The sequence below is a fragment of the Cebus imitator genome, unplaced genomic scaffold (assembly GCF_001604975.1).
Source record: "Cebus imitator isolate Cc_AM_T3 unplaced genomic scaffold, Cebus_imitator-1.0 Scaffold140, whole genome shotgun sequence".
In the NCBI taxonomy this organism is placed as follows: domain Eukaryota; kingdom Metazoa; phylum Chordata; class Mammalia; order Primates; family Cebidae; genus Cebus; species Cebus imitator.
Window position 1 is genome coordinate 1,209,168 of NW_016107455.1, and position 21,282 is coordinate 1,230,449.

General features: G+C 39.6%; 1 protein-coding gene across 1 annotated transcript in view; it reads left to right on the plus strand.

Moving 5' to 3' along the window:
- The window catches only part of TAOK1 (TAO kinase 1), a 180,549-nt gene extending 167,893 nt beyond the window's left edge, over positions 1-12,656 (plus strand). The window contains exon 19 of the mRNA XM_037743274.1: positions 5,241-12,656. Within this exon, the coding sequence (XP_037599202.1) occupies positions 5,241-5,721 (481 nt within the window). The 3' untranslated portion in view covers positions 5,722-12,656. The remainder of the gene's footprint in view (positions 1-5,240) is intronic.
- The last annotated feature ends 8,626 nt before the right edge of the window (positions 12,657-21,282 follow it).

Sequence of the window (21,282 nt, forward strand, 5' to 3'; positions counted from 1 at the left end):
TTTTTTTTTTTTTTTTTTTGGCTTTTATCAATATATTTTCATGTTGGCAGAGGTCACATTAGATTTTTTTCACAATACCACATTTCCTGAATTCTAGTTATCACAGCAGGTTTTTCTTTAAAATCACTGATGAACTTTATCATTAATGAGCTCTAAAAATCAAGGGAATATAATTAAGTAGTAATTGCTAGAGAAAAGATATGGTGTATAAAGACAGTTGAATTTGAGAGTAGCAGCTTTGGCTCCCTGCTCCTCACTTGTGTGTACCTAGCTTGCTCTACCTAAGGAGGTCAGAGAAAGACTTAAATAGTGAAGAAAGAGAGCTGCATTAATTGCCTGAGAGAGGCAGGGACAAAAGATCAGGAATATATACTATACTCATATGTCCTTGGCTATACAGATTGGTAGAGGATTACTGAGGGACAGAAGGTAAAATCAGTTCCACACAGGTGAAAATTCAGGCTGAAAAAAATGTTATTTCTAGATGCACATCTTTACTTTTTCTGAATTATTCTTGTCAGATACATTAGAAAATAGAACTAGAATCCCGAAATTCATTTCCATCCTTCAGGATACTAAGGTGTGTGTGCATATTGGGGAAAGGGTGATGGACAAAAGATTTTGAGAGGTAAGGAGAAGAAAGGTATTTGTTGCAAGAAGTGGTAGGTTAGGCTGGGCATAGTGGCCTCCCAGCACTTTGGGAGGCCAAGTCCGGAAGATTGTCTGAGCCCAGGGGTTTGAGACCAGCTTGGGCAACATAGGGAGACCCTATCGCTATAAAAAATTAAAAAATTAGCTGTGTGTGGTAGCTTGCTCCTGTGGGGCTGAGGTGGGAAGATGGATTGAGCCTAGAAGTTTGAGGCTGCAGTAAGCCATGGCTATACCAGTGCTCTCTGGCCTGGGCAACAAGGCAGAATACCATCTCAAAATAAATAAAACAGTGGTCAATTATCAATTGTATCCGGGATTCAGAGATACATTCCAGAATTCTTGAGTCTTAAATTCCCAACAGCTGATGTAGTCTTAGGTCCATTTGTCATTGCATTTAATACTTACCTAATCTAAGGCTGTCATTATTTCTGGACCATAGGCCTGTAGATTTTTCCTCTATGTCCTATAGTTCTTTTGATAAAAATAGAATGCCTTATTAAAGTAAAAAATACCTTTTAAACTGGGTGTTGTGGCTCATGCCTACAATCCTAGCACTTGGGAGGTGGAGGCGAGCAGATCGCTTGCACTCAGGAGTTCGAGACCAGCCTGGGCAACCTGGAGAAACCCTGTCCCTACTAAAATTTAAAAATTGGCCAAGTGTGGTGGCACAAACCTATAGTCCCAGCTACTTAGGAAGGTTTAGGTGGGAAGATCGCTTGAGCCCGGGAAGTTGAGACTGCAGTGAGCTGAGATCATGCCACTGCACTCCAGCTTAGGTGACAAAGCGAGACCCTGTCTCAAAAAAAAAATAAAATAAAATAAATCACCTAAATAAGATATGAGATGTTACTATTTCTCTAGCATGACTATATTACTGGCTTCTTTGAGAGATAGTTGCATCTAAATATTATCTCAATTTTATCTCAAGGCCAGCACAGTGGCTCATGCCTGAAATCCCAGCACTTTGGGAGGCCAAGTGGGGCAGATCACCTGAGGTCAGGAGTTAAAAACTAGCCTGGCCAACATGGCAAAACCCTGTCTCTACTGAAAATACAAAATTAGCCAGGCATGATGGCAGGCACCTATAATCCCAGCTACTCTAGAGGCTAAGGCAAGAGAATCCCTTGAACCTGGGAGGCAGGGGTTACAGTGAGCTAAGATTGTACTGCTGCACTCCAGTCTGGTCAACAAAGCAAGAGTCCAAGTCTCAAAAAAAAAGATGAGAAAGAAACATAAATTTTGAAAAACCATAGTTTCTTCCATATACAGATTTCCTAAATCTGTCTCATTCCAACTTTTATATTTAAAATTTAATCTAAAGTTGTCTCTTAGGCTTCAGTATTATCACTAAATGGAAAACTCCCTATAGTATTTGAAGAATGGTGTTATGAAAGAACTATTAGCACTATTAAAGTATAATTGTAATTTTAGCTCCACCTAGTGGTTAACGGTTAACAGCACTAATTAGGGTCTTAGTCTTATTTAATATACTAACCAAAAACTGCACGTTAATACAAAACCGTTACAATGTAGGCTTAAAATCAGTACTCATTGGTGAAGGTACAGTGACATTTATATATAGCTAATACATCTTGGAAAGCAGTTTGGAGTTGTATGCATATATACTTGTTTGTTATTTTTTTGAGATGAAGTCTCACTCTGTTGCCCAGGCTGGAGTCCAGTGGTACAATAGCTCACTGCATTCTCCGTCTCCCAGGCTCACTCAGTCATCCCACCTCAGCCTCACAGCTACAGGCATGCGCCACCATGACCACTGATTTTTTTTTTTTTTGGAGGGGACAAGGGTAGAAATGGGGTTTCTCCATGTTGCCCAGGCTGGTCTCAAACTCCTAGGCTCAGGCAGTCTGCCCACCTTGGCCTCCCAAAGTGCCGGGATTACAGGCATGAGCCACTGTTTCCAGCCTGGAGTTGTATATTTCACCTTGTAAATGTTAACTGTTTAAAACTTTGAGAACTTATTCAAAGGAAAATAAATCCAAATTACAGAAAAAACAAATATGTTAATTATAACAACTTCATTATAGTTTAAAATGAGCTATTTAAATAGAAATACAATTAAGTAAATATGACCAAACCAATAATAAAATCTTATTCAGCCATTTAAATGATGTCTGCAAAAACAGTATTAATAAGGAAAAATGTTTATGGTGTGTTGAACAAAATTTTAAGAGGCAAATCCTACTTGAAGTAATGTCAGTAATGGCTATGTTAATGTGATAGATTGATTTTTTTTGTTTCTTTTTTAAAATGTGGATTTATTTCATAATGGAAAAATGCATACAATTATTTAGTATTTGAAGGAATAAAAGAACAGTAAGATGATACATCTATAGTACTTCAAGATATTACTTGGTTTTTATGGAGAATATTTTGCCTTTCAAGTGAAGTACGTGATTACAAGGCAGGCTGGGGTCAATTAGCAATCACTAAGACCCTGTACCCTCTCTAGAAAAACTTGGTAAAACCCTAAAAGCTGTAATTTCTGCACTTTATGCTTGCTGGTTGTACCTACAGATCAGAGGGAGACATCTGAAAATAAATAGAAATGGAACTGGAGTGAATGTTAGATGATTCTAGGTGAAAAATCATTGTTTGAAGATTGCTGTAAGCCTGCAAGTGAACCAAAAATTGTTCATTTAGGTTGAGCCTCACATGTGCATGAAGTCTTATTTCAACTTTTCTCATCCTTCATTTAAATTTTTAGTTAACAGTACAACTATAAATGTTAAATTCTATGTAAAATACACACACACACACACACACACACACACACACACAGATACATAAAGTAGTATTTCCAGAGCATAAATGACCTTTTTTTATCATCTCATTTAATTTTCTCTCAAGATTTCACTTAGTATCAACATCATGGTTAGCAGTTTTTTTAAGTAAGAACATTTGGGGGTGGGTGCAGTGGCTGATTCCTCTAATCCCAGCACTTTGATTAGAGGTATATGCTCAGGAATTTCAGACCATCCTGGGCAACATGGTGAAATCTGACCTTGTGATCCACCCACCTCTGCCACTAATTAATAATAATTTTTAAATGCATGTCTAGGCCAGGCACGGTGGCTCACACCTGTAATCCCAGCATTTTGGAAGGCCAAGGCGGGCGGATCACGAGGTCAGGAGTTAGAAGCCAAACTGGCCAACATGGTGAAACCCCGACTCTACTAAAAATACAAAAATTAGCTGGACACAGTATTTCACACCTATAGTCCCAGCTACTTGGGAGGCTGAAGCAGGAGAATCACCTGAACCTGGGAGGTGGTGGTTACAGTGAGCTGAGATTGTGCCACTGCACTCTAGCCTGGGTGACAGAGCGAGACTCCATCCCCCCCCAAAAAAAATGCATGTCCAAATTTCCCATATTATCTCAAATCCCCAATCCCAGCACTTTGGGAGGCTGAGGTGGACGGATCATCTGAGGTTAGCAGTTTGAGATCAGCCTGGCCAACAGTGAAACCCCATCTTTACTAAAAATACAAAAAGTAGCCAATGCAGTGGCACACGCCTGTAATCCTAGCTGCTTGGGAGGCTGAGGCTAGAGAATCGCTTGAACCAGGTTCACGGAGGTTGCAGTGAGCCGAGATAGTGACACTGAGCTCCAACCTGGGCAACGGAGCGAGACTCTGTCTCAAAAAAAACAACAAAAAAAAGAATTTCATTTTAGGCCGGGTGGGATGGCTCACACCTATAATCCCAGCACTTTGGGAGGCCGAGGCTGGTGGATCACCTGAGGTCAGGAGTTCGAGATCAACCTGACCAACATGGTGAAACCCTGTCTCTATTTAAAAAAAAAAAAAAAAAGTGAAAATAAATAAAAATAAAGGACTTCATTTTACACATTTTAAAAATATAAATTATGCTGACTTCTAAGGGATGTCTCCTTTGATTTTTAAATGTATATCCATAGCATCAAATAATAGACACTGGGGAGACTACAGAAGGTGGGAGTGTGGGAGATGAGTGAGGATTGAAAAATTACCTATTGAGTATATTGTTCCCTAGTCAAGTTATGGGTGCACTAAAAGCCCAGACTTCACCACTATACAATATATGCATGTAAAAAAATCTGCAGTTGTACTCCTTGAACATATAAAAACTTAAACAAATTTTTAACAAAGGAAAAAATTGAGGCCGGGCGCGGTGGCTCAAGCCTGTAATCCCAGCACTTTGGGAGGCCAAGGCGGGTGGATCACAAGGTTAAGAGATCGAGACCATCCTGGTCAACATGGTGAAACCCTGTCTCTACTAAAAATACAAAAAATTAGCTGGGCACGGTGGCGCGTGCCTGTAATCCCAGCTACTCAGGAGGCTGAGGCAGGAGAATTGCCTGAACCCAGGAGGCGGAGGTTGCAGTGAGCCGAGATCTTGCCATTGCACTCCAGCCTGGGTAACAAGAGCGAAACTCCGTCCCTAAATAAATAAATAAATAAATAAAGGCAAAAATTTTAAATCAAATTTGAAACTCATGGACAAATATACATCCATAAAATAGCCACTTCAAAGCTGAATAATTGATTCCTTTATTTATAGACTTAAAAAAAATAAATTGGCTTTTTTCCTTTGTCCAACCTTCAACAGATTGAAGAAGAGATGTTGGCTTTGCAAAATGAGCGCACAGAACGAATACGAAGCCTGTTGGAACGTCAAGCCAGAGAAATTGAAGCTTTTGACTCTGAAAGCATGAGACTAGGTTTTAGTAATATGGTCCTTTCTAATCTCTCCCCTGAGGCATTCAGCCACAGCTACCCGGGAGCTTCTGGTTGGTCACATAACCCTACTGGGGGTCCAGGACCTCACTGGGGTCATCCCATTGGTGGCCCACCACAAGCTTGGGGCCATCCAATGCAAGGTGGACCCCAGCCATGGGGTCACCCCTCAGGGCCAATGCAAGGGGTACCTCGAGGTAGCAGTATGGGAGTCCGCAATAGCCCCCAGGCTCTGAGGCGGACAGCTTCTGGGGGACGGACGGAGCAGGGCATGAGCAGAAGCACGAGTGTCACTTCACAAATATCCAATGGGTCACACATGTCTTATACATAACTTAATAATTGAGAGTGGCAATTCCGCTGGAGCTGTCTGCCAAAAGAAACTGCCTACAGACATCGTCACAGCAGCCTCCTCACTTGGGTACTACAGTGTGGAAGCTGAGTACATATGGTATATTTTATTCATTTTTGTAAAGCGTTCTGTTTTGTGTTTACTAATTGGGATGTCATAGTACTTGGCTGCCGGGTTTGTTTTTTTAACTTTTGGGGAAATTTTGAAAAGTGGAATTGATATTAAAATAAATGTGTGTATGTATGTGTGTGTATATATACATATATATATACACACACACACATACATATATATTATGCATGTGGTGAGAAGAATTGGCTAGATAGGGGATATTTTCTGAACACTGCAAAAATAAAACACAGCAAAGTGGCTTCAGTCATCACTTTTGGGTGTTTGTACCCTAAGAAGTTTCTGAAAAGATCTAAAGCCTTCCTCCATATCCCAGATTCTTATGAGCCACTCACAGCAGGCAGCATATGTTGAAATAAGTTATTACTGGTACATACCTGCATCCCCTCACCAATGTATTTGTTATTAAATTGATCTGACTTCTCAGCCTCATTTGGACTAAAAAAAGCAGAAATCCATAAACACTAAAGGACTGCATTGACTTTTTCAGAGTAGAAAACAAATTAGTTTTTTTTTTTTTCCTGAATGCGTCATAGGCTTGTGAGTGATTTTTGTCCATTTAGTTGTGCCTTCTTTGTATTTCAGTGAGATGGGGGTACTTAAGGAGATGACAAGTTATGTGGGGATTACATTAACAAACCTGTGAGCCTTCAATGGGGAAGACAGAAGGGTGAAGGGGCCCTAAAATTTCATATGGTGGGTATGTCCCGCAGCAGAGTGAGGAGATGAAGCTTACACGTCCTGACGTTTTGTTGCTTATACTGTGATATCTCATCCTAGCTAAGCTCTCTACTGCCCAAGACCCCAAACAGTACTTTTGTTTGTACAAAAACAAAGACATACAGCCAATACAAATCAAATGCCAGAGGTATTTGAATGATGCCATATTTGCAAATTGCCATCTATTGAAATTCTTATCACACTACATAAACATGATTATTGTCTCCTTTTGGCTTATGGGATTTTCTGTTTACAAGTAGAATAGCCAATTATTTAAATGTTTAGTTGCCACAGTGAACCAAGAGTCACTGAGCCAGTGACTTTACCAGCTGCTGACTGATCCTCATCACCACTGTAGATTTTGCTGCATGTGCAGGTCCTCTGTTTTTAATTGCTGTTTTCGTTGCTGCAGTACTTAACAAACTTCTAGTTCATTGAGACTTAGTGACCATTTGGCATCATGTTAACACCACACAATAGGAAACACCACTTTAACAAGTCTCAAGCCCAGTGCTAAAGTACTACTGAAAAGGAACTAGGAAGTTTGGCCAATTAAAAAAAAAGGTAAAAGTAAGTTATAGTGGTCAGGGAATCTCTTGACAAAAGCTAACACTTTTTTTCAGGGGGCACGTTTTGTTTCGTTATGTTTTGTTGTACAATGAAGGATGAACCCAATGCTAAAAAGTCAGTTGTTTTCTTGGTTTTCCATTTCTTGTATAGAAATTGAGTTGGAGGTGGGTAGGAAGCTGTATGACTTGAAGAAAAATATCCTTTTCAGTGACAAATCAAGAGTTTCTTATGAGTTACTGTCCTGCTCCCTTCCAAGTTGTCTTGAAGAATCCTTGCTGCTAACTCTGGATCCTGCTTTTCCTATAGTCAGGGGCTCCAAGGTAGAACTCTAAGTCCCTCTCAATGACACTGTTTGCCTAGACCAAACTAATGACCAATTAGTAATTAGGCTATCGCTGTTGAAGTCCTGGTTTGCTCAACCAAATTTTAAGTCTTCCCCAGGTATGTCAGTCGAATCACCATGAATCCTCACTTGTAGGAGTTTCTGAGGATTCATTTTAGGGAAACTGGAAGAAAACTAATGTTTTAATGTAAATGTTTTTAAAACCAAGATCACCATAGAGTTCACACAAAATTTTAGGCAGTGTTTGAAGAAGCACTCTGATGTGCTGTCCTTTCAGCCATGCTCCATGTCACCAGTGTTTAGGTAAACATGACACGTACTTGTCATATTAACGAAAGGGGCTTTTAGTCGTCTCAGTATCTTTTTTGCGTTCAGGTATTGTAGTGTTTTCAACAAATTGAGAAATCTACCTATTTGGTGTAAAATAAGAGAGAGCTTTAGAATTTAGTACAATGTCAAAAATATAATGGAATTTGATACCCTTAAAAATTATTCATAGATCTGGCTCCTCTGTCCTACTGGATGGAATAGGGAAGCAGATCAGTTTTGCATACAAAACGCTTTTCAAACCCACAGTGCTACTGATGGTACATTTTAAAGTCCAGTTGTGGACTTAAATAAGTCAAATTGGGTTACTGACTCCATTCAGATCACAAGTACTTACAAAAAGCCTGATTTAATACTGAATCCAAATGTTTATCAGGTAGGGTTTTGCATCTCACTTAATTGGCCACCAGTTTTACATGTAGGTGATGACTATACCTGGATTTCACTATGAAGTTAATTAAAGTATATATAGTTTGCAAAAATGATTCAAATTAATTGGTTTATGTTTGTGAGATCTAGCTTCTGGGGAATCTCATATGTAGTAGGAACCATCACAGAGTAAATCTTATAGCAGAAAAATTGGAAAGGTTTTGAGATACCCTAGAGAAAGAGCAAGCACTTTCTGAATCTCTGCAAATATCAATATTTGATCAAATTAACACTACCTCCTTCCCAGTGTTGGTGTTCACTCACTATATGTGTTTAAAAAAAAGTATGGAAAATTTGTCTAGCATATCAGAAGTTGTAAATGCTATATCTGGTATCCAGAGGCTGGCTATAAAAAGTTCCTTGGGGTCACTCTCCCATTTTTTCGGTTAGCATTTTAAAAATGCAAAGCTGCATACTTTGAAATATATTATTCCAAATTGAGCTCCCTTCCCTTTGCACATATTTTTCCTCCCCTAATTGAAGTCAGCTCTAACCCCAAATTCTAGTATCCAGAAGTATTTTTATTTGTATAATGTTATCTAAAAAATGTGTTTATATTTTCAGAGCTGCAATTCTTAATGGCCATTTCAATACCTAGAGATAAAGAATCCTGCATTTGAAGCCACACATACACTATTGTAATATACTTAGTACTCCAGGTCAAGGATTTATTGGTAAATGGAACTTTTTAGCATAGTCATTATGATTTTTGGTTGCCTAGACATCAGGTAAACATTCAGTACACTAAAGAAACTATCCTGAACACTCCCTCCTACTTCCACCAATTTTTTTCTCACCCCCTTTTCAAAAATTGAAAACTCTATGAGTGTCTTCTTCAGACCATAAAACAGACTTTAGTAACTATTTCTGTAAGTACTAAATGTCTGGTATTTTAAACTTTTATAGAATACATTGTGTTGGACACTGGAATAATACTATTTATTTTCACCTGTGAAAAATGACTTCATTGTACTTGAAACACCTCCTTTGCATTTCTCCATTTGTGCCATTCACTAGTGGAAATAAATTGTATTATACCATGATCTACTGGCTTTTTAAAACTGTGTTAAATATGCACATTTTTGGTATAGCTATTATCATTTGTATGTATATATTGTATATACATATGAGTGTCTTTATGTGTGTATAGATAGATGGATGGATGTAACTCATACTGTACATTTCCATCAGGGCACTTAAAAGTTGTTATTTTTGTTTGGTTTTGTTATTTCAGTCCTCAGTTAAGGCAAGAATGCATGTGTTTCTTAAGAATGAGTTCTCTGCGTTGATATTTGTGAGAAGGTGGTCATTAGATGCAATTTTTTCCTTTTTAATCCCCTCTTAGCACTTGTGTGAATGGAGAGGATGTTATGTGAAATTTGGAATCATAAGTTGCAATGCAGTAAAATGGTGCTGGGGAAGGAGCCAGAGAGTGTTTCTGTGAGTTTGTGTTGTGATCCAATAAAAGATAAGTAATGCAGAGAGAAATGAACCATGGAAAGTAAGAACACTGGTGGTGATTCCTCTGCAAAGATGATTAAAAAAAAAAACAATAAATCACACAATTTTTATGTGCTTTCTGTATGTATTTCTTAGTAGTGATACCATTGATCCTCTTATTTTTACTCCATTAATACTAATAATTACAATTTTGCTGAGGATCAAAACAGCCAAGAAAGGAATTACTGCTAAAGCATCTAAGATTCTCCTAAACTGTAAAATCAATAGGAAATGGCCACTGGGAGAGAAGGATTTGATATTGGGTGAGGGGCTTTCTCCCTTTACCTGCCTCTTCTTGCTTGCTAATAATTTCTTTGTGCACCTTCCACCACTTCTGAGCCACTACTGTTCAAGTATAGTTTTGGCCAACACATTAACTCTTTCCTTGGAGATTTATATGGTCCTGCATTTTGTCGTGTGCTCACAATGTGAAGTGTCTTGTTGTGTATTCAAGTCAAAAAATAATATATTTAAGGTATGTAAGTCTGAATTTCCTATAAGGATGGAAGAAGAGGTTCTCATATCTTAGAAAAGAGCCATCTCTAGGAGCAATGTCAAAACTTGGGCTGGCATCTTTGAGCTTTTTACCAAAATACAGACCATTTTTAAAGAAAAGAAATTCTCTATTTTGTTTTCCCCCATCTAACATGATAAAGCCCCCAACCAGATTGTAGCACTGCCTTTTAAAAGAGATTCACTCACTCTTAGTTTTTAAGAACTGGAAATTTCCCATCCTCAGATTCCTTAAAGGATGAAGAGTTGGCTGTACACCTGAGCAGATTTGCCTCTTGTATGCAAGGACTACTGATTGAAGTCTGTTTTGCTGTGTCTGGTTATGTTATCTGCACTTTTATGAAATCACTACAATAAGTCTACATTGGAAGTTACTATTAATTTGTAAAGAAGTAAGTTTTATTAAACAGTCTAGAAAAAGAAAGTGAAGCTGAGAACTCTTCCTTTATTTGCATTTATATTTTCTGCTGAATTCTGGTAGTCCCCTTTAAGGTCATGTTGACTAATGGTTTCCTCGTTTGTATTCAGATTTCCAAAATTTCACTCGTACAAGGGAAGAGACCCCATTTGGCTTAATGGTAATCTTTAGATCATAAGAAATATAAAAATTAGTATACACCTTATCTGCCTGTTGTGGGTTTCTTAAACTTGCACCTCCTACCCACCCAAAGATAAATATCCTTTAAAGAAAATAAAGGCAGAGAATTAAAACTGGGGAGCCATTTACTATGTCACCATCACTGTTAACTGTTTCCCAGCAATCTAAACTTTTTGAAGTTTCAGAGTTGGTTTTTTTTGTATATATGTCTGTGTGATTGTTTTGTTTTGAAATATACAAGGAATTCTTCTTTAAATAGAGAAAAAGGTTAATCCTCACTGAAACACCAGGATGCCCACTGGATATACTAATCTGAACATCTGTAGGTAGTTTGTTATGAAAAAGTGGATGAGACTTCTGAATGAATGAAAAAGGGTATCTTGATGCCCAGAATTTTCCCCAAAGTACGGGTAATTCAACCTGCACAGTTTTCTTTCACTCATAGCGTTTAGCAGTTGTGAGTGAAAAATCATGTAATTATCTGTAAATATGTAGCTAACAAATTGACCTAGTTTCTGTATTTTTTTTGTTTTTGTACTAAAGTTTATAGGTCTGTGCCAGCTAGAGAGAAGTTGCTGTCATTACCAGTTGTGGTCCTAGCATCTAACCCTGAAACCATCCTAGGTGACATTTTTAGAATTAATATTTAAATGTTGTTAAACAGGGGGAAATGAAGCTTAATCATTGGTCAGGTTTGGAATCTTTTGCAGTGAAATAACTTTATTTAATATAAATGATCACATGTCCTCAATCATGAATGAGGTAGGGAGCCTCTCTCCCCCAGTGGCCATGTTTACAAAAGTGTGTTTTGTCTATAAAGTGCAAGTGTTTTAATGTTTATGTAAATTATGCAGGTGATAACATTATGGTTTGGAACTGTTTATTGGGCTCTTTAACTGAATTTGCAAATGAAATGAACTATGCTTATTGCTGGCACATTGATCCCATTTCTGGAACATTTTTCCTATTTCCAGAGTTACATATGTTCTTTTGTCATTACCCAACTTAACCTCCTTTTCTCTGATATGCCTTGTAGCCAAAGTATTAAAGGCTGGTGAACATAGACGAGGGAAATGCATTTCTTAGAAATCCATGAGCCTTCGATTGTATGCTTTCAGTACTCGCGTTAATATGTTTCTGTGGCAACTCTGAGGTCAGTGGTTTAGAAATGAGATACCAGTGTTAATGACAAGTGTGTACTCTTTGCTTTTGCATGGCTTGGCTTAATATCCAGGGTATATTAGGGCCACTTGAAAGCATGAAGACCAGTTATATAGAGAGAACAGGTTTCAGTGGCACATTTTGCTTTTTCTGAGCCCCAAATACATTGTCTGGGCATGAACATTGTTACCATAAATTGCACATGGTCATGGAGTGAATTATATGACTTTAAAGGATGTAACTGCCCAACATTTGCAGATTCTGGGTGGTCTGTGTGACCATTTGGCACGTATCCGAAAACCCAGGGGCTATTGGAACCCTCCTAATCCCTTTCCTTTGTCATAGACAAGTATATTTATAATTTATCGAGATGTTTGTTGGCTGTCCTGCTGTATTGCCACACAGCTCTCTTTTGGTTCCCATTCCAAATGTGCTACTGTCCTTCTTTGCGTTTCATAATATCAAAGAAACCACCACCCTTCCTAACAGCATTTTATGCCTTTTATTCCACATTAAATGGGAATGGTGCCTACTTAGGAGTGCTCCTCTAATTAATTACATGTGTCCAAGAATAATCCAAGCCAGAGACACAAGGTGGGAAAACATTTCAAAAAAAAAAAAAAAAAGTCCTTTTAAGGCCAGTAATTTATCTGAAAAGGAATTTTATCACATCTTGACACCTTATATATGAGCCTATTAGGAGTTGCAGGTGGCTTCATAGGGTAAAATCCAAGAAAAGAGAAGGATGTGTGGGGTTTCTATTAGAAGATAATTTTGTTCTTATTTTACCTTTCCTTTTACGATCCTTCTCTGCTAGAACAGGTTAATTCTCTAATTTTTTTTTTTTTTTTTTTTTTTTTAGGGAAACTTTTACAAAAGCAATGGTCTGATGTAAATAACATTTTAAAGTATAGTGCACAGAACTTTCCCAGACTGTTCCAATCTGATAATTTGTAAATGCTTTAGAGTTTTTTAAATTAACACTTGTGTTGCTAAATCCTATTTATGTAAGTCTGCTAAAGTTTTTTAACCCACTTAAAACTTAAGACAACCATTTAAATAATGGATGGGTTACTATGAGCAATTTAGCTTTCAGAACCCCTTTGTTTTAGTATACGAAAAAGCCTAATGCGCATTAATGAGGTCGAAGAGACTATGAGAATATGTATAGTGTATATTTTAAAACAGCTTTGCTTGTATCGTGAAGATTTAAAAACAAACTTGAGATTTTTAACGTAACTATTAACACAGTTTTAACATAAGTTATCCCACTGGGTTTAAGAGCATCTTGAATGTATAATCCTTTTTATAACCCAGGTTGGTTTCTACTTTTACCAGTCACCCAAACATATTTATGTTTTTAGTTTTATGTACTCATTTCCCTTTGTTTTCCTCAAACAGCATGATTTTTTTTGCACATGTAGAAATTTTTTAAAAGAAAGAAATTAGTACATCATTTTATCTGGATTTTCTTCACTTCCCTCTTCCTTTCTACTAACCCCTTCCTTAAAGGCCATATCACTCCATTTGCATTATTTGTGCAAATGCCAGGGTTGGTTTTTATTTTTATTTTTGCTATTTACCTAAAAAAAAGAAAATGCGGTGAGCCGAGATCGCCCCATTGCACTCCAGCCTGGGTAACAAGAGCGAAACTCCATCTCAAAAAAAAAAAAAAAAAAAAAAAAAAAAAAAAAAAAAAAGAAAATGCTTCAGTCAATTGCTTTTTTATTTAAAAAAAAAAAAAAAAAAAAAAAAAAAGAAAAAAAGCTGTAACCTTATCATTTCTGAGTTGACCATTGAGAGATGAATGCACACCTGTAATAGCCCAGGACCAGCTCTGGTGGCTAAGGGGAATATGTTAACTAAGCAAGAGGTTCTTTTATAAAAGTGGTATCTGTTATCTACAATCTATTTCAGTTATTCCTACAAGTCAGGGGTCCAGATAAAATGAGGGTTATCAGCTAACTGATATGTTATCATTGAGGTTCATCAATGAATTTGTACATTTCTAGTTCCCTTTNACCATTGAGAGATGAATGCACACCTGTAATAGCCCAGGACCAGCTCTGGTGGCTAAGGGGAATATGTTAACTAAGCAAGAGGTTCTTTTCTAAAAGTGGTATCTATTATCCACAATCTTTTTCAGTTATTCCCACAAGTCAGGGGTCCAGATAAAATGAGGGTTATCAGCTAACTGATATGCTATCATTGAGGTTCATCAATGAATTTGTACATTTCTAGTTCCCTTTGGTGAAGGGAAAAATGATGATTTTGCAAGACCTAGATTTTGGCTTGGTTTCTTGCCTCCTTTTTTGGCAGCCTTCATCTTCTCATCTCCCAAAGCCCTTGAGCCTATAGGGTTTTCATAGTGGACAAAAATCTTGTGGTCTTTTAAAACTGGGACTGATATTTTTTGAGAGATTATCATGTTGAAAGTGTGATGTTCTACCACTTTACCAATAACTAATTTTAAATATACACTGTCCTCTCGATTTTTGGACCAAACAGACGCTCACAGTGGAGGCTTATCAAGGGTTGCATTGGGGAAGAAGCCTCTCCCTCTCTGTCAGCACCAGCTGGTAAAGGTGACTGTACAGATGTGCATTTTCCTTTTGGTATAAATGGTCCACAGCACTAACTGGTAAGGCTTATTGTACAGTATATTGTCAGTATTCTTCTGGTTCAGCATACCTTATAGTTCATATATAACCTGTATTAATTGTATAGATTGTGCATTTAAAGCTGTTACCAAGTTGTCAGAACATAAGAGCGAAAACAAGGTCATATGTAATATTTTGTTTGTAAGTATCCTTTGTATCATAGCAAAGGAAATGTTTAAAAAAAATCAACTGTAATAAAGTAATTTTAGTACACGGTGTCCGTCCAGTTTTTTAAGGCAGTTATATTCCCATGAAGATAAAGTATATTTCTATTGAGTGACTATTGGATAATTACTGAACCTCAGGCAGTGTGCTGGATGTTGGTGTTCCAAAAATGGGATTACCACTCAGATGGTAAGAGTGTACCATCTAATAAAGACATAAGCCCTCGTCTGGGCGCAGTTAATCCCAGCACTTTGGGAGGCTGAGGTGGGTGGATCACCTGAGGTCAGGTGTTCAAGACCAGCCTGGCCACCATGGCAAAACCCTGTCTATTAAAACAAAAAATTAGCCGGGTGTGGTGGCAGGCACCTGTAATCCCAGCTACTTGCAAGGCTGAGGCAGGAGAATCGCTTGAACCCAGGAGGTGGAGGTTGCATGAACAGAGGTTTCAGTGAGCCAAGATCACGCCATTGCACTCCAGTCTGGGCAACAGAGCAAGACTGTCTCAAAAAAAAAAAAAAAGACATAAACCCTCTGGTCTAATAATTGCCTCACCTTCTGTCTGCCCAGAGTGAAGTAGCATATTGTGTTCTGGGTGTGAGATTATTCTAGTTTAAATTCTGACTGCTTGATGCAAGTTCTTAAGTTTTATTTCTACCTTGTAGTCTGCATAACTACAACTTCAATACATGGAGTCATAAATGTAAGCAGTTCTCTTAAGTCTTACACAAAGCTTTAAAAGGTAGTCTTATTTGGGCTTATCTTCCTAGATTTGAAAATCATCACATTTTAGCCCTATAAGGGGGCAGTAAACCATCTAATCAAGTCCTGTTGTTTAAAACACTGTGGTATTTTTTTTTTGGTCAGAAGCTAATTCAGAGGGGGAAACGTTCAGGGGCTGGGATTTATGTTTTTTAATTCAAAAAGAAAATAGGGCCAGGTGTGGTGGCTCATGCCTGTAATCCCAACGCTTTGGGAGGCTCAGGCAGGCAGATCACCTAAGGTCAGGAGTTTGAGATCAGCCAGACCAACATGGTGAAACCCCATCTCTATTAAAAATACAAAAATTAGCCAGGCGTGGTGGTGGTTGCCTGTAATCCCAGCTACTTGGGAGGCAGAGGCAGGAGAATCACTTGAACCTGGGAGGCAGAGGTTGCAGTGATCCAAGGTTGGGCCACTATAGCCTGGGTGACAGAGCAAGACTTCATCTCAAAAAAACAAATAATATGTATTTTTGAGACAGTCTCTGTCACCCAGGCTGCTGGAGTACAGTGGCATGATCTTGGCTTATAACCTCCACCTCCCAGGTTCAGGCAGTTCTTGTGCCTCAGCCTCCGAAGTAGCTGGGATTACAGGTGTGTGCCACCACACCCAGCTAATTTATATAATATATAATTTTATTTTATTTATTTATTTTTGAGATGGAGTCTTGTTCTGTTGCCCAGGCTGGAGTGCCATGACATGATCTTGGCTCATTCCATCCTCTGCCTCCTGGGTTCAAGCTATTCTGCCTCAGCCTCCTAAGTAGCTGGGACTACAGGTGTGTGCCATTGCGCCTGGCTAATTTTTTTGATATTTTTAGTAGAGGTGGGGTTTCACCATGTTGGCCAGGCTGGTCTCAAACTCCTGACCTCGTGATCTACCTGCCTTGGCCTCCTAAAGTGCTGGGATTACAGGCGTATGCCACTGCACGCAGCCTAATTTTTGTATTTTCAGTAGAGATGTGGGTTTCTCCATCTTGGCCAGGCTGGTCTTGAACTCCTGACCTCAGATAATCCACCTGCTTCGGCCTCCCAAAGTGCTGAGATTACAGGCGTGAGCCACCACACCCAGCCAAGAAAATAGTTTTAAGTGCCATTTTTTTTTTTTTAATTCTTTGAAGTGCCTTTTTTTTCACTTTTTTCTCTTTTTTTTGTATTCTTTGAAGTGCCATTTTTAAAAGTATAGATTATCTACCATATTGAAGACTTAGAACTAAGTTGCAGTTTTTTCACTTAGAGTGTTGATATTGAACTATCTTGAAATTAGCATTTACATAGTGTTTGATTTGCTTGCCTCAAATAGCTGTGTGGCAGCGAGGTGCAGTGGCTCATGCCTGCCTTCCTACCACTTTGAGAGGCTGAGATGGAAGGACTGCTTGAGACCAGGAGTTCAAGACCAGCCTAGGGAACATAGTCTACAAAAAACAATAAAAACGTTAGCTGAGCATGGTGGCACATCCCTTGCAGTGCCAAGTATTCCTAGCTACTTGGGAGGCTGAGGTGGGCACATCGCTTGACCCTGGAAGATTGAGACTGCAGTAAGCTGTGATCATGCCACTACATTCCAGCCTGGGTGACAGAGCTAGACTTTGCCTTATAGAGGCAGGATTAGATACCAGGCCTCATCTCCAGTATTTTCAATATACCCACCTGAATTTGGAGTAACTCAATGGGATTAAAAGACAAGATTTCGAGGGGTGAGATGGCTCCCACCTGTAATCCCAGAACTTTGGGAGGCTGAGGTGGGTGAATCGCTTGAGGTCAGGAGTTCAAGCCTGGCCAACATGGTGAAACCCCGTCTCTCCTAAAAATACAGAAATTAGCCAGGTGTGGCGGTGGGTGCCTGTAATCCCAGCTACTCCGGAGGCTGAGGCAGGAGAGGCACTTGAACCTGGGAGGCAGAGGTTACAGTGAGCCGAGATCGTGCCACTGCACTCCAGCCTGGGTGACAAAGCAAGACTCGGTCTCAAAAGAAAAAAAAAACCCTGTCTCCCTGTCTCTACAAAAATACACAAATTAGCTGGGTGTGGTGGTGCTTGCCTATAGTATAGCAGCTACTTTAGGAGCTGAGGCAGGAAAGTCACTGAACCCGGGAGGCAGAGGTTGCAGTGAACTGAGACCATGCCACTCCACTCCAGTCTCAGCAACAAAGAGATTCCTTTGTTGTCTCTTTCAAAAAAAAAAAAAAAAATTATGATGTTCAGCTAGCTTCATAGCCCCTATGCTATCACCTACATCACACGACGCCAGCTGCAGAATCAGGGTCTTCCTGTATGTGTCCTGGGCAGCTAACAACTTTACCTTTTGCTACCCTATTTTCAGATCTTTGTTCTTAACAGATACAGGGAGAGAAGGCTACTGAGGGTGTTAGCTTTATGCAGGCTGTTCAGTGAACTTGAGAGGTTGCCATTTATAGATAATGTGCATGGCTCCCCACAGGCAGTTGTGTACCCCAGCACCTCGAAAAGATTCCCTGCACCCTTCCCCCCACCCTTTTGTTAAAATCCTTTACATTTTTGAGTCCAAAATGGACATTATTTAGTATCATCTCAGACAGTGATTAGGTAGGAAAAGGCAAATAATTTACCCTGGATCCCATTTAAAAAAAACAAAAGGAAAAGGAAAATAATGTATGGCATAAAAAGCACTAATTTGGGTCTGGTCTTAGCCCCGTCACTAACTGAGATCTTAAAAGTCACATCCTCTCTGACCTTCATCTACAAGAAATAGAAATGCTGATGGTTTTTAACCAAAACTGATGTCAAGCCGATTAGCTATGACATGGTATCAGTGTGTGTGTGTACATATATGGGGGTGGGGATGGGGAGAGTTTGCCCTCAACTGGGCAACCCAAACCCAACCTGTGAGGCTCAAAGGTGCTGCTCTCCCAGGCCCTTCCCAACTTTGCAGTGCAATTAATACCTGGAACACATCTTGGCCTTACAAGATATTGATTAGAGAGTAAAGATTGTGATCTGAAACCAGATACCACTTCATCATGGAGGTCTTTGAGCTCTGGTTGAAAAATAGAGTCTTGGAGGATGGGATCTGTATGCTGTTAACTATCTTATTATATCCTAACAGACCTTAAAAATTAAGGCCTATATGCATTCCCAGTCTTTATATGGAACTCATAAAATAATTTAAGTCATAGATGAAATAGAAGTGGAACCCACATCTCCAAACTATTACTTCAGTATCCTATCAATACACAGACACTAATTGCCCACTGAATAATATCTCTGTTGTAGGTACCATCAATGATCAGGGAATTGTGAGCCTGCTGGGAAATTATTAGCCCAGAACAGGAGGCCTCGTTGTTGATTAAACAGAGCTGCCACTGGTTAGTGCAGGGCCACAGGAGGCTAGATCTACAAAGGTGAAGCAACAGCCCGTGGACAGAACGTGCAGGGAGGCTCTGCTAAACACCACAGCAGGCAGGCATGGCTTAGTACACAGGACTTAAGACAAACAGCACATATTTGTTTTTTAAAAAATAACATTCCAGTGTTACCAGGAGACTGATTTGTTTACTATTCAGAGGCAAATAGAAATTTTTTGTTCAACAATGCTGAATACTAAGGCAAGGTATTGCATTATTACAGGAAAGGATAGAGGGAGTAGAGACTTACTTTTGATGCATCTCTTATTGTTTCAATGAAATATCACTTTACCTTCAAAATGTTAGCTCTTCTGGGCAAATGCGACTAAAGCATAATTATTAGAGTGTAAAAATATACTCTGAGATCAGGTGTATACTCACACCTATAATCCCAGGCTTTGGGGAGGCCGAAGTGAGCAGATTCCTTGAAACCAGGAGTTCAAGATCAGCCTGAGTAACATAGTAACAAACCCTATCTCTACAAAAAATACAAAAATTAGCCAGGCATGGTGGTGCGCACCTGTAGTCCCAGCTACTTAGGAGATCACGTGAGCTCAGGAGGTTGAGGCTGCAGTGAGCTATGATCACACCACTGCATTCCAGCCTGGGTGACAAAGCAAGACCCTTTCTCTAAAGAAAACACTCTGGGCCGGGAATGGTGGCTTATGCCTATAGTACCAGCACTTTATGAGGCTGAGGCAGTAGGATCGCTTGAACTCAGGAGGTTGAGGATGCAGTGAGCCAAGACTGCACCACTGCACTCTAGCCAAGGTGACAGAGCAAGACCTTATCTCAAACAAACAAACAAAAACCATAGACACACACACACACACACACTCACTCTGGTCACTTTGCCAGGGTTATTTTCATTAAAATTTATGTTATCTCTCAACTCCCTGGATCCTGGTCAGGTCTGTGGTTTTCTGATCCTTGAGCCCAGAAACCCACCATAAGTTGTTATAAACACTAAGATCCTTAGCATTATTTAATTCACAGACCTTAGATGAGAAGAAATTGGGTATCTGATCTAGTTCATCCTCATTTCTTGGCAGTTCTCTCCATGATATGTGCCAAGGGGCAGTCTAGCTTGAATATCCCACTGATGATGTGGGACTTACTGCTTCTCGAGACGCTCATTTCATCTCTGGGTATTTGGACACTCCCTATGTATAACTTCCCAAGCCTTCCTGAATGCAATCTTATCTCTGCAAATTGTGATCACCACTCAAAGCAATTTCTGGTGTCATCCTTTGTGGCCTGACTGAAGAATCTCAAATACTCCTTTTATTGGCATTGTTATCAAATTCTTCTAGAGTGGCCAAGTATATCTGCTTGTTTAAGCAGGGAGAGGAATTCATGCTAAAGTTAATCTCTAAAGGAAGATACCGGCCAGGTGCTGCGGCTCACGCCTATAATCCCAGCACTTTGGGAGGATGAGGCGGGCAGATCACAAGGTCAAGGTGATCAAGACCAGCTGGCTAACATGGTGAAATCCCGTCTCTACTAAAAATACAAAAGTTAGCTGGGCGGCTGGGTGTGGTGGCTCACACCTGTAATCCAAGCACTTTGGAGGCCAAGGGGGGGGGTGGATCACCTGAGGTCGGGAGTTCAAGACCAGCCTGACCAACATGGTGAAACCTCGTCTTTATTTTTTTATTAAAAAAAAAATTATCTGGGCATGGTGGCGTGCATGCCTATAGTCCCAGCATGCCTATAGAGGCTGAGGCAGGAGAATAGCTTGAACCTGGGAGGCAGAGGTTGCAGTGAGCCAATATCACACCATTGCACTCCAACCTGGTAACAGAGTTGACTCCATCTCAAAATAAATTTAAAAAGGAAGATACCTTGGCATTCATTACTAAGGGTGACCGACTGAGAAAAGACCTTGAGGTTTGGGTGGAAGATGAGTACAGAGGAAGTTTCTGAGGTTATGTATAAAGCCAAGATGACTCTTCCTTGTTTTAAGACCTTTTCTCTTTTCTTTTTTTGAGACAGGGTCTTGCTCTGTCACCCAGGCTGAAGTGCAGTGGCGTGATTACAGCTCGCTGCAGCCTTGACTTCCTGAGCTCAAGTGATTCTCCCACTTCAGCCTCTCTAGTAGCTGGACCTACAGGCATGTGCCACCATACCTGGCTAATTTTTGTATTGTTTGTAGAAACAGGTTTTCACTGCGTTGCCCAGGCTGGTCTCAAACTCCTGAACTCAAGCAATCCACTCTCCTCAGTCTCCAAAGTGCTGGGTTTACAGGCGTGGGCCACCACGCCAAGACCTCTCTCTCTTTTTTTTTT